The following is a 16,964-nucleotide window of genomic DNA, read 5'->3' as shown; positions in this document are numbered from 1 at the left end:
CTCTATACTGACTTTGAATTATTGGAAAAGATAGATATGAAATAAAAGACCACACAATACTGGAAAAGAAGTGAGGAGAAGGGGCATGTTGGCAGCATGTAGTAGGGTATTTTATTCATTTATATAAGTATGTTGTTACTTGAATCATATAGAAATAATATGTTATATTTAACAATATAAGATTGACAAAACTGTGTTTTTGTTTCAAATTAATAATATACATAAGAGAAGAAAGAAAGAAAGGTAAAGTAGTTTTATAAAGTATTATATTTTGAATCCACTGCTCGTTTCCTGGTCTGGTCACATGGTCTTCCAAGATGGCCGCGCCCTGGAGCGAAGGAGTGTAGGAGCAGAAAGAGTTGTGCAAGCAGGTTTTGTTGACAGTTGAGGAGCTGCAGGTCGCAACTTACATCTCTAGAGAGAGACAGAGGTGCGTCTGAGAAAGCTTGTCACCCCCTCAGCCCTGCCGACATGAGTAAGGACGGTTTAATCCTGTAAGTACTTCTGTTGTTAGCCTAAACATACAGTATTACATTGTGGTTAACGCTAGCATTTTGGCTGCTAGCTAACAAAACAGAGTGACGTTGTGAAACTTTCCTGTGTCATTCTTATGAAAACATTTCTTAACACAACATGAACTGAATGTGGCATCTTGTTCGCTGTTTATAATCCTGTCTTCACAACAAAACAGTAACATTTCCCGGTCATTAATGCTACGTATTAATCCTAACAAGCATATCTCCTTCCTTTTGTGAAGAACTCTCATTCAGAAAACCAGAAGTTTAATATTCTCTTGCTCACATTTAAAGGCAATTCCCTCTGCAACGGGAATTATTAACTTTAACGAATCATTTGAGCCTTCTGATAAATTCGGCATATAGATAATTCATCAAAGAGCAGTTAATTCTTTCAAAATCTTATTGTGTGTGTGTATATATATATATATATATATATATATATATATATATATATATATATATATATATATATATATATATATATATATATATATATATATATATATATATATATATATATATATATATATATATGTGTATATGTATATATATATGTGTTTAGTTAGAATTGGCTCAACCTCCATAGTGCGTTTTAGTAAGAAAGTTATAGTTAGTATTGTTAACTGATTGCCACTGGTTGAAAGCAAAATAAATAGTGGATCACAACTTTTGACAACTGAGTTATCCCAGTTAAACACCAATTGCCATTATTTCTATCTCATTTGAGAGTCTAATAGCAGTTCATATATCCATTCTAAGTGCCAGAAGTAAACCAGAATTAAAGTTACAATAAAGTTAAGATCATTTGTTTGGAGGCTTCAGTGGTCTGCATTTTAAGTCACTGGAAAGCTTTTTGGTGATCCATCTAACAGTTAGATTTACATCAACGTCAGGTTGTGATGCATCACTGATACATCAAAAGCAGCCTTTCATTCAACCGTTTTTGTACTGCTGGAAGATGATAAGAGAGCAGAGGAGTGTTATCTCTCATAATCACTCTGTCACTGACAGTTCTTCAACTGGGTGCCTGATATGATTGCTGGGGAAAGGGAGGGGTATGCCTGTATGTTAGATAACAGAAGCTTCCTACCATATTGTAGCCCGCCGTGGGCTGTAGTGATTAGGACACTACCAGTTAAACCCCATCTTCTTAAAGGGCAATTACTTTTTGAAATTTAAATTTGGATCGTCAGACACATTAGACATTCTGTATTGTCAGTGTATGTTGGACAGTTAAAGTGGCCTTGTAACCATGTTAGAGCCATAATCTGTATCAGTTTGTTCTACAATAAAGCTTAGTAAAATTGGTGTGAATAACAAATAGGAGTCAGTAGGAGCAATGGATGTGACTTATTGTCCGCCAAAAGATGAGTCACATCCCTGTGTCTTCTGCTCTGGTTCTGATTTCTTTTGGGTACCTACTTGATTATTACATTACTTTAACCCACAACTGCACTTCAACTGCATTGGTTAGCAAACTTCTGTGCCATTGTTTTGATATTGTTCTCTTTCACTGTTGCGTTGGGGAAGTCGTCTCTGTGTTTTTCTGCAGCATTGTTTAGTGAGCACAGAGAAAAGACTGGTGCTAAACCTAGGTTGTTGTTTTTTTGTTTTGTTTTTTTACTTCTATCCAGCCCCAAAGACTTCCCCCAGCTCCAGAACGATACATTCCTGCGAGCAGCACGAGGAGAAGAAACTGAACATGTCCCTGTCTGGTGTATGAGACAGGCTGGAAGATACCTACCAGGTACTGTCATCAGTGCTTCTTTCTTCTCTTTTTGGAAATACACACAGTACAATTTTAGGACAAATTACATTAAGACATTGAAGACATTAATGCTTTGTTGAATCTAATTTGCAGAGTTTCGTGAGTCCAGAGCAGGGAAGGACTTCTTTGAGACATGTCGGTCACCAGAGGCCTGCTGTGAGCTCACTCTGCAGGTATAGCAGTGCTTTTCAAACTCATTATCAAGTTCGAATTTGAATGATTTAAAAATATGTTTTCATACTCACAACCTCCAAGACAGCAGTGTTTAGCAGAACAAGATAGGCTATCTCCTATATGCAAATACCCATTGTAAAATTGGATTACATGAATCTAATTTCTGAAAAGTTTAAGAACGATCAGTAGCACTTAAAATATTTTGAGACACTTGCAAGTGCTCTAGCCAGTTGAGGTGATAATACATATTATTAAGCCATCACCACAAGACAGCAAACTACCAGTTGAATAAAACCAAAAAATATCCTAATGTGTGTTTACTTATGTTAGATTTTGTCTAAAAGTCCACATTTCCATCACAGTTCGCTAATTTTGATGCCATTTGCCAATGTATTGTTATTAATATAAGCTTGAAAGAAGAAGTGCCAACATACCAATGACCACTGAAAATTAATTTAAAACATTTAATTCATTGATTCACTTTTAAGATACTTAGTAGTATAGTAAATATGCATGATAATAAAATATCACTGCAAAAAAACAAATCGCAACCACATTTCTATTTTTAAATTCCTTTCTTTTTTTCCACATTTAGCCTCTGAGACGTTTTCCCTTCGATGCTGCCATCATCTTCTCTGACATCCTGGTTATCCCACAGGTAAGGCTAGCAGGACCAGGTTCACTCATTAACATGTCGTCAGCTTGTTTTGATGTTTTTCTGCTCCCTTAATTCAGTTCAATTAAATTTGATTTATATTGCGCAAATTCATAACAGAAGTTATCTCATTGCACTTTTCCTATAGAGCAGGTCTAGACTGTACTCTTTTTATAATAATATTTACAGAGACCCAACAAATCCCACCATGAGCAAGCACTTGGCGACAGTGGCAAGGAAAAACTTAGTGGCCAAAAAGTGATTAATGCACCTTAAATAGCATTTTACTGTGTTGTGTGAATATAAGCAGTCAGTTTACCTAGTAATTAAAGATACAGTGAAACCCTAATCTTGTATCCCTGTGTTAATTGTTTATTTATCTCGTGATATATGCTAGATATGTGTCAAATATGAGTATTTTTAGAACAAAATCCTTCTCTTTCTTCTTCCTGTAAAAATACTTTTGATGAGTCATCTTTAACTTGGCCGTGGTTGCATACATTTATCCAATCAAATATGATTCGATCCGAATATGTCGCATTACAGTGATGATTAAGTGATGCCAAAATCAACCATATAAAAACCTGTATGTAATGCAAAATGTATTTGTAATATACACTATATAGCTGGGTTTGGTAGGGTTTTTTTTGTATACCACATTTAATGCAAAGATGCAGCCCAAAGTGCTTCACAAGACATATCAACACGTAAAGAGGACCACCCACAACTATGGGAATACATTAGATTTGGTTATCACAAGGGGTATTGAAATAGATATTTCTGATATCACTGATGTTCCTGTTTCTGACCATTTTGACCATAATGTGAATAAAATGCTACGGCCTTTACGGTCACCATATCTCAACCCAATTTAGTGATGTCTGTGACTGTCTCTCATGCGATATGTCCTTTTGATACGTCTGGCTATGTTTGTTTTTCTTTCTATCTGCTGTACTCAGGTCTCTCTTGCAAGAGATCTTGATCTCGATGAAATTACCTGATTAAATAAAGGTTGTGTATATATAAATGAGGGAATATCTTTTGGAGGAATGGTGTTCATCCCTCTAAGTCCCTTGAGTTCCACAGACTTGGCAAGGTGCACTGAAGCTGTTCTGGAGCCTTGTGTGGCCTGACTCCATACACTTCATGTTGGTTTTTCCTTTTTCCTTTAATTTGTCACCCATCTGTACATATTGTTGACAATTGTATACTATTGTTCATTTAAAAAACTACAGGCCATATGATAAAAAGGATCTTTTTGTGGATTTTTGTGTATGTGCTCTCATCTCCTAATAAGCAAGTTGATTATCAGGACACTTTCTTCATAAAGATCTCTCCGTCTATATCAAATTGCAGCCATCTGTCAAATTTCCTGTGTGTTTTTGTTCATTCTTTCATTCATATTCATTCCTCCAGGCCTTGGGTATGGATGTCCAGATGATGGCAGGTAAAGGTCCTACATTCCCAGAGCCCCTGAAGGAGCCAGAAGACCTGCAGCGTCTGCAGGCCAAAGTGGACGTGGACAAAGAGCTGGGCTACGTCTTCAAAGCCATCACACTGACCAGACACAAGATAGAGGGCAAAGTGCCGCTCATAGGATTCACTGGAGCTCCGGTTAGAGATGATACAGACACATTTAAAGATGTATAGAAAAAGCATGCATATGTATTCTGGGTGTTGTGATGCACTAAACTGGAATTTAAATTTGGCTTATTAGGTTATGTAGTTAAAAAATGTTTAATGCTGTCGAGCTTAAAAAAAAATGATCAAAGTATTGTGATTCTTACTCTCGCCTCTTTGCTGTGTCCCGCCGCAGTGGACACTGATGTCCTACATGATAGAAGGCGGAGGCTCCAACACCCACTCTAAGGCGAAGCGTTGGCTGTACCGACACCCTGAGGCCAGCCACATGCTGCTGAGGATGCTGACAGATGTGATAGTGGAGTATCTGCTGGGACAGGTGGCAGCTGGAGCTCAGGTTAGACCCCCTGCCTTCAAATCTCTGGACACGTTTTTTTTATTATGCTGCACCAACACCATGACACATGCAAACTCAACTTTGAGATGGCAACAAATCACTGGACATGAACAGCTTTTTTTTTTTTTTTTGTAACTTAACCAGTCAAAAGAAAGTGCCTGCAGGTTTGTCTGATATGTGGGTAGCTGATAGTTGAGAACAACAATAGGTTTCAGAAAGGTTGAAAATACTGTTGAAAAGATGGCAGGACTTATCGCTCAGACCATAAAGACTCAGTATGGAGTGTATTGTGTCGAGTATTTCAGAGCAAGACATAAATACTATTTGCTGATTGTGGCAGCTCCTGCACACACTCCTGATGGAGAGCACAAGCCTGGACTATTACATAAAGTCTAGACAATGTCACACCAGCGGGGTGCATTGCCATTTGACTGCAGTTTTCAGTATTTGGTGCAGGGTAGCTTTAGAGAGTCTGTCCTTCTACCTGGACGACCTGCTTTGAGCTCCTCTAGAGGCGTCAAGCATCCACTCTGCTGGTGTGTCCTTGACCTCTGACCTTCCGGCAGAGCAGTGTGAGAATAGAGGGAACATTATTTAGCGCTCTTTGAGATGATTTGTAAGTCTGTGATGACAACACAGTGATTAAAATAACTGGCAGGTTGAACACAGTGGAGCATTTAGCAGGAGTTAGTAGAGACCAAATCAGAGCTAGACAGAGTGAGTATTAGACACAACTCTAAATTAATGCTAATGTTGCTCCCAGTCTGCTGGATGTTTAAATTGGAAACTGTTTGCTAACTTGCTATCAACTTAATAAGGTGATAAAATGTTAATGTTGTGTTTACAGCTTGTTGCGCTGCCCTCAGTACTTTATCCTCTGCTGAATGTGTGTTGTCCAGGCTCTGCAGGTGTTTGAGTCCCACGCCGGCATTCTGGGGCCAGTCGAGTTTAAAGAGTTCTCTCTGCCTTACCTTCGAGACATCGCTCGCTGTGTCAAAGATAAACTCAAGGAGGCAGGAAAGGACGTTCCCATGGTGAGTAAACGTGCTTTTGTCCAAATATAAATATGGCTAAATCCACAACTAACACACACACACTTAGATAATTGATTAATTTCTCATAATTCTGCATGTGTTCTTCTTGACAATGTCAGTGACTAATGATGTACACCTGCACATCATCTAAACTGCAAACAAGTCAACTGTGACAACTCTGCTTGTTCATTTTCCTGCTGTATTTTTCCAGTTTGCACTTTCTATATTAGTTTCAGTACTCTGTTCTATTCTTATCACTCTGTTGCTTCAATAACACTGTTTCCCAGGAGGGATCATTAAGGAGTCATTTGGTCTAATATACAGTGGGTACGGAAAGTATTCAGACCCCTTAAAATTTTTTCACTCTTTGTTTCATTGCAGCCATTTGCTAAAAATCAAAAAAGTTCATTTTATTTCGCATTAATGTACACTCAGCACCCCATCTTGACAGAAAAAAAAGTAGAAATTTATGCAAGTTTATTAAGAAAAATTGAACTATCACATGGTCATAAGTATTCAGACCCTTTGCTCAGTATTAAGTAGAAGCACCCTTTTGAGCTAGTACAGCCATGTCTTCTTGGGAATGATGCAACAAGTTTTTCCACACCTGGATTTGGGGATCCTCTGCCATTCTTCCTTGCAGATCCTTTCCAGTTCTGTCAGGTTGGATGGTGAACATTGGTGAACAGCCATTTTCAGTCTCTCCAGAGATGCTCAATTAGGTTTAGGTCAGAGCTCTGGCTGGGCCAGTCAAGAATGGTCACAGAGTTGTTCCAAAGCCACTCCTTTATTTTAGCTGTGTGCTTAGGGTCGTTGTCTTGTTGGAAGGTGAACCGTCGGCCCAATCTGAGGTCCTGAGCACTCTGGAAGAGGTTTTCTTCCAGGATCTCTCTGTACTTGGCCGCATTCATCTTTCCTTCAATTGCAACCAGTCGTCCTGTCCCTGCAGCTGAAAAACAGCCCCATAGCATGATGCTGCCACCACCATGTTTCACTGTTGGGACTGTATTGGGCAGGTGATGAGCAGTGCCTGGTTTTCTCCACACATACTGCTTAGAATTAACGCCAAAAAGTTCAATCTTGGTCTCATCAGACCAGAGGATCTTATTTCTCATAGCCTGGGAGTCCTTCATGTGTTTTTTGGCAAACTCTATGCGGGCTTTCATATGTCTTGCACTGAGGAGAGGCTTCCGTCGGGCCACTCTGCCATAAAGCCCCGACTGGTGGAGGGCTGCAGTGATAACTGACTTCCTGGAACTTTCTCCCATCTCACTACTGCATCTCTGGAGCTCAGCCACAGTGAACTTTGGGTTCTTCTTTACCTCTCTCACCAAGGCTCTTCTCCCACGATTGCTCAGTTTGGCTGGACGGCCAGGTCTAGGAAGAGTTCTGGTCGTCCCAAACTTCTTCCATTTTTTGGATTATGGAGGCCACTGTGCTCTTAGGGACCTTGAGTGCTGCAGAAATTCTTTTGTAACCTTGGCCAGATCCGTGCCTTGCCGCAATTCTGTCTCTGAGCTCCTTGGGCAGTTCCTTCGACCTCATGATTCTCATTTGCTCTGACATGCACTGTGAGCTGTAAGGTCTTATATAGACAGGTGTGTGCCTTTCCTAATCAAGTCCAATCAGTTTAATTAAACACAGCTGGAGTCCAATGAAGGAGTAGAACCATCTCAAGGAGGATCAGAAGAAATGGACAGCATGTGAGTTAAATATGAGTGTCACAGCAAAGGGTCTGAATACATGGAGAGAGAGAGACCATGTGATATTTAAATTTTTCTTTTTTAATAAATTTGCAAAAATTTCTACATTTCTGTTTTCTTTCTGTCAAGATGGGGTGCTGAGTGTACATTAATGAGAAATAAAATGAACTTCTTTGATTTTAGCAAATGGCTGCAATGAAAAAAAGAGTGAAAAATTTAAAGGGGTCTGAATACTTTCCGTGCCCACTGTATTTAACTGTTCTGCTTTGTTGCCAGAAGATGGCAGCATTTCACTAAAAATGGTTCATGATGATTCTGCAGAAGTTATTTTGAAAGTCTACTCTTTTTACTTTTCTGTGCCTGTGTGTTTTTCAGATTGTGTTTGCAAAGGATGCTCACTACGCTCTAGAGGATCTGTCTCAGTCTCATTATGAGGTGGTTGGGCTGGACTGGACCATTGACCCACGATTTGCAAGGTAACACACACACATACATACACAGCTGTTTTGCCTTTACTACTGATATCTTACTAATAATTAGGCAGTTTTGGTTCTAAAATGACAACACAGCACAACAGACACAATATAAAATCAAACCAAAAAATATAAATACAAACTGCACCTTCTAACTCCAGTGTTAGAATTTCTTCCCTGCACCAAGCTCTGTGTTAAATATGCCGCATCAGTCCATCGGCTATTTGTAAAACCTCTTAGAATTTCATCCAGAGCTGGCTCCTCTGGTTGTAGTTTAAGATTTTAAGTGTTGAGATATCTCAGGAATGTGAGCATAAATAGAAAAGAATCAATACACGAATCTCCTCAGCCAAAAGCAGCAACAGCCTCAAAATCCACCGTCATGGTCAGACTGCAAAAAATGAGCTTGAAGCTAAATCAAAGCTGAATACATCTCAGGGATGTAGCCAGTTGTTGCACTAATCATGAAGCATACTGTGGTGTTTCCTGAGAAGCAGGTTAACCATTAGTGACCTCTCCCTTGTCCCTGGTTTGTCACCGGGTGTAGAATTTAAGTCAACAAACGTCTGTGTTTCCTGCTCCGCTCATCAAATACTTAACCTGTTGGTTAAAGGATTATCCTGTTATCCTGTGTGTCTTGTGTGTGTGTGTGTGTGTGTGTGTGTGTGTGTGTGTGTGTGTGTGTGTGTGTGTGTTGTCAGGGAGCGCACAGGAGGGAAGGTCAGTCTGCAGGGAAACATGGACCCTTGTGCTCTCTACGCTCCAAAGGTAACTTCCACTCCCACTTTGGTTTAAGCTCTCACATGGAGAGAACCTTAACTTTTCCCTCCCTGTTTTTTTTATCTCTTTAAAAAAAAAACTATCTTGATTGACTTTTGTTCATTTTGAAAAGACAAAACACCTTCAAACATTTACAAAAAGCCTCCTACCCATCCCCAGTAACACAGCAGTGTTCTCTGTAAAAGGAGAAACTGAACAAGCATAACATTCAGTATGAATAAGTAATTACAGAGTAAAACAAATACCTTTTACATAAATAATTAAATTAAAATAAACAGAAGTAGATAAATAAGTAAAAATATTTTAAAGAAATGTAGGTCATCATCCTATTCTCCCTTACTCTTGCTGTAATACAAGTAACAACCTTGAAGTGCTTTGAGTAGTTGGAAAAAGCTAGAAAGGCGCTATATTAGTACAGTCCATTTACCATTAATAATAATATTATAGCCTACAGTAGGTGATGCTACACTGTCGAGTACAACAGAAGATGAAACAGGACAGAGACCTGCATAGAGACACTGAGAATCTTTCTAGCAGCTACTAAAAACGTTGTGCAGAAATATGCGGATAAAAATCATGAAATAAAATAAATAATAACTCAGTAAGTTGGCAAGTCATCGTGGAGATAATATGGTAAAAATAATATTAATTAGGCATTTTGCTTTAGCTCTGTATTTAATTTTAGTACATTTCTGTATCAAAATTTTAACTCCAAATTCATTCAGATGTTTTTTCCCCCTGGGGAGAGAGGCAGACTATCTGAACGTGACTTGTACGACAGGTCTGGACCGCTTGTGAATTTTGTTCGTTCTGAAAATACGAGACTACCTGTGAATGCCACAAATTCTCTTAAATGGCTTGTACATGCCACCTAAGAAAGAATCTGTTCGTATTAGTGTTTCTTGCATAATGCAAAAAACCCCACAACTTTACCTTGTTACTTACTATGTAAGTCAGTTTTTCTAATGACATCTCCATCATTCACTGACTAGAGTTAGATCTTAGAATGTCCTTTTATAAAGCTACAGTACTACACATTTGTCCTGTAACAGACAGAAATGAAATAGTATGCATACTACTAAAGTATGAAATAAGTGTTGCTTATGTTTGCTTCCATTTACTGGAAAATCTTCAGTGTACATACTGTATGTCATGAACTTACCTCAACAGGAACAACACTTTCTGTTCATTTGGAAACCAGAGTAGTATTGGGATTAAACTGGTGTAATTTAACAGGTGTAATGTTAAGTCCTGAGCAGCCATGTGTACTGTAACAGCTGGGTTTGGGCCAGAAGACACACTCTTCCGTGTTCTCTACAGAGATGTGAAGATCATTCCTCCATACAGATAGATAAAAAAGGTTTTCTTTCTCAGCTCCTGCTATTTTCAGCACCCTGCTGAACACATTCACACTCTGTGAATCTTATTTTTATTCCACAGTATTTCCATTCATATATTTCTACTTAATACAGTGAAGTGCTGTAATTAATTCTGACAAAGTTTTGTTTACACACCGTATGGCAATTTATAACTCTTCACCAGAAGTTCTATAAATTGTTCCTCTTGTGACCCAGTTTGAGCAAAGTATATCACAGATGCTCACACTTATACATATTTTACAAGACTGGAGTCATAGTTGAACCATGACTCCAGTTGATCCTTAACTTTAACCCTCTCTCTTCCTCCTCCTCTCCCTCAGGAGCGCATTTCAGACATCGTGAAGAAGATGTTGGAGGGTTTTGGCACGAGGGGCTACATCGCCAACCTGGGCCACGGCCTTTACCCCGACATGGACCCAGAGAACGTGGGCGCCTTCGTCGAAGCTGTGCACCAACACTCTAAACAGATGATCAAACAAATGTAAAGATGGATGTGATGTCTGTGTAAGCCAGAAATGCTGAAGATAGTGATGGAAGAAATGTACAAAAATGCATTGTTTTATTAAAAACTGTGAAAAGGTGTTAGCAAGGGCAATACATCAATTCACTACATTCTTGTCCAGTGTAGAGGTTCAGGATAAACAAGATGTTGGTTTTCTAGCACAAGATTTTCTGTTCATCTATAATATGTTGATCTGACCAGGAGTGGATTATGTGTTTTGATTGGAAAGGGATTTTTTTTGCAAGTACATGTACATTACAAACATTTTCAGTTGTATGGGATTTGTTTTAATATTGGATCTATTCAAAAATGTTCTAAACAGCACTGACTTGTAGATGAAAAATATTTTTTTGATATATTTGTCATCCAATCAAACTCACCATAATGTTACTCTAGCACTTACAAATACAAATAGAGACAAATCTTAATAAGCTCTTAATAGCTGTAAACATCTTCATTCAGAAGTGAGCTGTTTCATCAGTACAAGTGGAAAAAGAGCCAAACTGCTGTGAAAGCAGAAGCTGGTGATTTGGCAAAAGCGTTTCAGCAAGAGACACACTACTGGAGTTATGAAATCAGTTTTTGAGGAAAAATGTCAGCACGCAGGAGTTGATCATTCCACCATCTAACATTTTAACAGTGAACAAAATCCCCTGCTGGATCACAGCATGAGAGTTTTATTTTTACTCCCGCAGATAGAAAATCTGTGAAATGCATGCTGTACAAAAAGATGCCTTATGCTGTTTTTCTCTTTGTCCTTCACCCTAAATCTGTTTTTTTTTTTTTTTTTTTTCTTCAACTCAGCCTTGTAGAAAAAGTGGCTTATGAAGTGAATCACATTGAAAGCATCCTGAGAGGTTGCGTTTGATTGCAGAATATTAAAACCCATAAATGTATGTTTTATTTCTGTCCAGTAAATGAAGATTGATTTCATTTTTAGTTACATTTATGTTGCTTTGTATTTTCTATGAAGTTATTAGATTTTCTATTCACCTGCCACTCAGCCAATAGGCTTTGAGCAGGATGTTAATTCTTAGCTTTCTGCTCTTAAACGCGGACAGTTTACGTGACGTTTAAATGGACCAGGTTCAACAAGGGCCATGAGTAACCAACCCTTTCTTAGCCACGCTAGCGGCGTGGCTCTAATGATGGCAATGTCTTTCAGTCGGTGCATCACTTTGGTCCAGACTAAAATATCTCAACAACTATTGGATGGATTACCATGAAATGTGGTGCAGACATTGTAGTAATTGTAATAACCTTGTTGATGTACTTCACCAATTTAGCATTGCCCCCGTATAACATTGTGGGACTCACGATGGACAGTTTAATGCAGCAGAATCACAGATGTCATCTTTTTTTATTCCACGCGTTCTCCTTTCTTGTCAAAACCTGGCACCTACATTACCCACAATGCAACCCGACTGCCTACGGTTCAGTCGGAGATTCAGGTGTGTTATGCTAGTAGCGGCTAATGTAGTCTCACTTTGTGTTAAGTGCTCATTAGCAAATGTTGGCATACTGATTTTAGCTCATAGCACCGCTGTGCCTAAGTACACAGAAAACCGAAAACTACATTTCTATCATCTGTCTCCTTTTCTAGCACCTGCCTCACATATAAGTATGTAATTTGACAGAAATCACTGACCTCTTCTTGTTTTTGATGGTTTGTACCACAAATCATTTAGGAATTGAAGCTTATTCTGATGCACTTTTAAGTCCCATCAGATAAAAGTGCCTAAATAAATGATCAAGCATGTTTCAAAACCCACCACTTACATACTTTCTGTTTGTTTTGATGGTTTATGCATCAGAGTTGCTACTCCACAGCCAAGTGTGGGGACTGATTTGAGGCTGAGGCCTGGCCCAGAAAATGGGACAGATAACGTGACAGTGACTGGGGCTTTAACTGGGACAGAAGTGCGACGGTGTCCTGCCTGAAGGTGCGAACGCGATTTTATCATCCAGTCTGAAGTCCTTCGAGACATGTTTTGTAATGAAGGTCTATATAAATAAACAGCTCGAACAGTACAGCACGATGTGGCCTCTAGAACAACATTAGTTAACTTTTCTAGAAGAATTATTTAGAAAGGAAAAAGAGAGGAGGTTACTCAGTTACCAACAACAATTTAATGTCTGAGAGAAATATCTGAAAGCAAATCTGTGAAATGTAAATGTAATTGTAAAAATGCTTAATCAGGTAACAACATTGATTTGTACCAGTGAGTAGTAGTCGCCATCTTGTTCCCTACCCTACCTGACCCTGATAGCTTTGAGAACATGTAACATGTTACATCATTTGCAGGTGCTTGGCCTTCAAACTTCAGGAAAATTCACAGTTATGTGTGCTGCTGCCACTTGGGATCACCAAACTGTGAAGTAAAATCTGAGCGATAACCACCACAGCTGAATATTGAAGTGCCGTTTCTATCCTGGCTGTTGGAAACAGGCTCCAAGACAGGTTAGGCTGGTTGAAGTCAATAGGAAAAGGCCAAGCAATGCCCACTCGCAAGCCTTCGTCACAGGTTGCATATGTGAGCTGTAAGCAGTTTAACCAACGAGTGGGAGTGTTCTCCTCTCAGATTGTTCTATTGTAATAGTTTTGTTATTATAAAGAAATGGGTTAAATAAAGGTCTGTTTGCCTTGACTGGCAGGTCTCTCAGCCTATCACACTTGGCTGTGGTGGTTAAACACACCGAATCTCCCTACCGAACTGTAGGCGGCTGAGTTGCATTGTGGGTAATGGAGGTGCCAGGTTTTGACAAGGAAGAAGAATGCGTGGAATCTCTGGTTCTGTTTTCAGTTTTGATCCCTTTTGATTTAAACTTTGATTTAAACTTGTAAACAGTGTTATAGGCGTGCAATGCTAAATCGTGGAGTAAAATGCACACATTGAACGTCTTGTGGTATCATTTTAAGGCAAAACCGTGGTCAAAGATATCTTTAATAGCATTGTGTCAATTGTAATTCTTTTAAAATAAAATGTATTTTTCTAGTACTTAACAACGGTTCCACGTTCAGCCACTGAGTCTCACCCTAAGCTGTTCTAACGAGCCATGGCGTGTCTAGGTCAAGTCCACCCTAGTGTCCATACATTTTATATTTAAAATTTACAATTACAATTTTTCTCTCTATTTTGGCCTTCCATCTACACAAAGCCACCATTTCCGATTCCAAAAATCGATTTCTGATTATCTTCTGCAGCATGAATGTGGAGGGTTTTTTTTTTTTTTTGAAAACTTTAAGATATGATTATCAACCTCAGAAGTGGTGGGGTTCTGATGTGTAGCCATTACTTTAAAGTGTTCGGAAGCACTTGTAAATCTTTAAAGGTCATTTCAGGACAGACAGCGGTGTTAAAGTCAGGCATCATCTTCGCCGATCAGGACTCAGTACACCATGCCATTTCCTTCACAACCACCAATGAGATGCTGGATAAAAGCTGAGCAGACAGTAGCATCCAATCACAAACCTCGATGTCTTTCGTCTCCATGTGAATTTAACAATTTAGGAAATTTGGGGTAAATACAAAGCTTTATTACACAGAATTTGGCTTAAAAAGAAATTAAGTGCATTATTACTGTAATCACAACGGAAGCTCTTTACATGAGGAAATGAGAAAAAGGATCAGTTAATCCCAAATTGTGTTTTTCTCTGTGAGGCAGCTAAGAACGTCAGATAAGTAGATTCTAGTAAATCCGGTTGTTGTTGTTGTTCCTGATGTTGTGAAGGATTCCAGCAAAAATCATAACATGTGACCAGATTGGGGCGTCGGCGAGGGGGGGGGTTGCGATTTCAGGGGATCCCTCCTCACCAGTCACTGGGTTATGTGGAGGCCATGTTGTTGTCCCTGGGATTTTAACAATTTTGACAGTCCATTATTGTAGACTGAATTAATTCATTCCTGCTGGTATTTTTCATCGCTTGGGTTGACCTTTTTTTGTGACAAAATATAACTTTTCCTTGGAATTTAAATTCTATTCCAAACGGCATTACATCCAATTTGGAAAATGTCATTATGGAGGTGACACCTGACTGGGTTTTTACATTAAAAAGAAAATCTATTTTATCTCAGTATCTTATTTTTTTGTGTCGGCAGATCTGTAGACGTGACGAGACTGAATCCCCTTCATTTCTTTTACATTAAAATTCCATTCATTTGCCAATTAATAATGATATAATTAAGCTATTTTTTTAGGGATTTTAGCGGAAAGATTAATTCATGAATTAATGGGGTAAAAAATTCTTTTGACTGAATATTAATTTTAAAGGTTAAAAATCCCTTAAATTGTCCAAATAACATGAAAGCTGGTAATTTTAAGGGGTTATTCATTTATCCATTAATTTACCCAAAACTGAGCAAACGTATTGAGTACCTGAACACTGCATTAGAATATTATATATTAATATTAATATTAATATTAATATATATATATATATATATATATATATATATATATATATATATATATATATATATATATATATATATATATATATATATATATTCAGGTGCAAATATGAAATAATAACCAACCTTAATAACATCTTACATTCATAATTAATGAATTTGTCAAATATTTCAAATTACTTAATTATTAAGCGTATTTTATTTTTCAAAGTAAGAAATAGACGGTGTTGGCTTCAATAACTGTCATAAAATCATTCTTGTGAAATCAGAGGACTTTTTGGAGCCAAAGTGCCGTTCTTGGAAGCTCTTATTTGACAATTATATGTTTTTGCCAATAATGTGACGTTTCCATGCCTCCTTTCTGCTCTAATGCCACTATATTTTTTCCTTTTGTCAACAAATCCCATGAAAAGACCAAAACCAACAATCTCTCTCATCGCTGTCTGACTTCCCTTCCCTGTCTGTGGGACTCAGCCCATTCGTTCCTATTAAAGAAGTAAATCTTTAAAAACAGATTATTATTTCCTGAAACAGCTGGGCACTGTAGTTTTTAGCAAAACTTCGTCAAGCACGAGTAAATAGTGCCTTTGTAGGGGACTATTTTCAGCTGCGGATTAATACAAATTTGGTGCCCTTGTTCTTGTTTATGGCAGCAGGACGGTGTATGTGGGATTGAATCAAAATAAACTACAGTGTGTGTGTTCATGGTAATGAAGGAATATGCAACAGTGTGGCTCATTGATGTGTTTTTAATGTTTTGAGTGGACCTCAGTGTTATTAATAAATACAAAAATGCACAAAGCTCAAAGCAGCTGAATTAATGATGATGATGGGAAAAAGCAATTCTTCCTCAAATGAAAGCGGGCTTTCATTCATCTCTGTCCTTTGTGTTGCTGTAGTACCATAAACACAGACTCGCATACACCACACACACACACACACACACACACACACACACACACACACAAGGCTTTTGTTGCGTTGGCAATTGCGTAAATAGACAAATGAACAAAAATCACTTGTCGACAGGTAAGACTGAAGAGGCTGCGACTGTGTGTTAGTGGGCCATCTGGAAACAAAGTGACAGGCTGTGTGTGTGTGTGTGTGTGAGAGAGAGAGAGAGAGAGAGAGAGAGAGAGAGAGAGAGAGGGAAGGTTGTAACAATGAATCTATGCTCTTTAGAAATGGAGATCAATTTCCACATGGTCGCCTTTAAAGGCTTTGGCAGGAGAATAATATATAAGTGTGTGTATTTGTGTGTGTGCGTGTTTGTCTGTGTACATGTGCGTGTACGTGCATGAGTCATTTCATTGTGTGTACTTTGTGTGTATTTGTGCCTGTGTGTGTGTGTGTGTGTCTGGGCTTTTATGTGCTTATTTTGTGCACAGAGACTGAACAGGTGGATGTGGGTTGTGGGTTTGTGCGTGTGTGTGCGTGTGTGTGTGTGTATGTCTGTGTGAAGGAGGTCCAGGCTCCATCTCTCAGCAAATCAGCAGGCCTGAAAATCCAATCTGCCTGGAGAGACAGCAGGCTGTACATCATCTGCCATGGATGGACACTATCAGCGCTTTATCAGTGACCGCCCCCA

At 38.6% G+C, this 16,964-nt stretch overlaps 1 protein-coding gene across 2 annotated transcripts; it reads left to right on the top strand.

Moving 5' to 3' along the window:
• The first annotated feature begins 301 nt into the window (after positions 1-301).
• urod (uroporphyrinogen decarboxylase) lies at positions 302-11,860 on the top strand. Of its 2 annotated transcripts, none has more exons than XM_044218923.1 (10): positions 302-494; positions 2,153-2,265; positions 2,380-2,459; positions 3,056-3,118; positions 4,532-4,729; positions 4,932-5,093; positions 5,993-6,127; positions 8,206-8,306; positions 9,005-9,071; positions 10,737-11,860. In XM_044218923.1, exons 1-10 carry the CDS (start codon positions 472-474, stop codon positions 10,923-10,925), a joined length of 1,131 nt encoding a protein of 376 aa, XP_044074858.1. In that variant the 5' UTR covers positions 302-471; the 3' UTR covers positions 10,926-11,860. The 2 variants fall into 2 exon arrangements, with proteins under 2 accessions (XP_044074858.1, XP_044074860.1); XM_044218925.1 differs by having other exon boundaries at positions 303-494; positions 10,783-11,860.
• Positions 11,861-16,964: the final 5,104 nt, after the last annotated feature.

Source organism: Siniperca chuatsi, linkage group LG13, assembly GCF_020085105.1.
Source record: "Siniperca chuatsi isolate FFG_IHB_CAS linkage group LG13, ASM2008510v1, whole genome shotgun sequence".
Classification (NCBI taxonomy): Eukaryota; Metazoa; Chordata; class Actinopteri; order Centrarchiformes; family Sinipercidae; genus Siniperca; species Siniperca chuatsi.
This window is presented reverse-complemented; position numbering and strand designations above follow the sequence as displayed.

Excerpts from the sequence above, each read along its gene's own strand:
- urod (XM_044218923.1), top strand. The coding sequence starts at position 472 with ATGAGTAAGGACGGTTTAATCCT. Across the intron at positions 2,460-3,055 it reads GCTGTGAGCTCACTCTGCAG|CCTCTGAGACGTTTTCCCTT; the intron begins GTATAGCAGTGC and ends TTCCACATTTAG. Across the intron at positions 4,730-4,931 it reads TAGGATTCACTGGAGCTCCG|TGGACACTGATGTCCTACAT; the intron begins GTTAGAGATGAT and ends GTCCCGCCGCAG.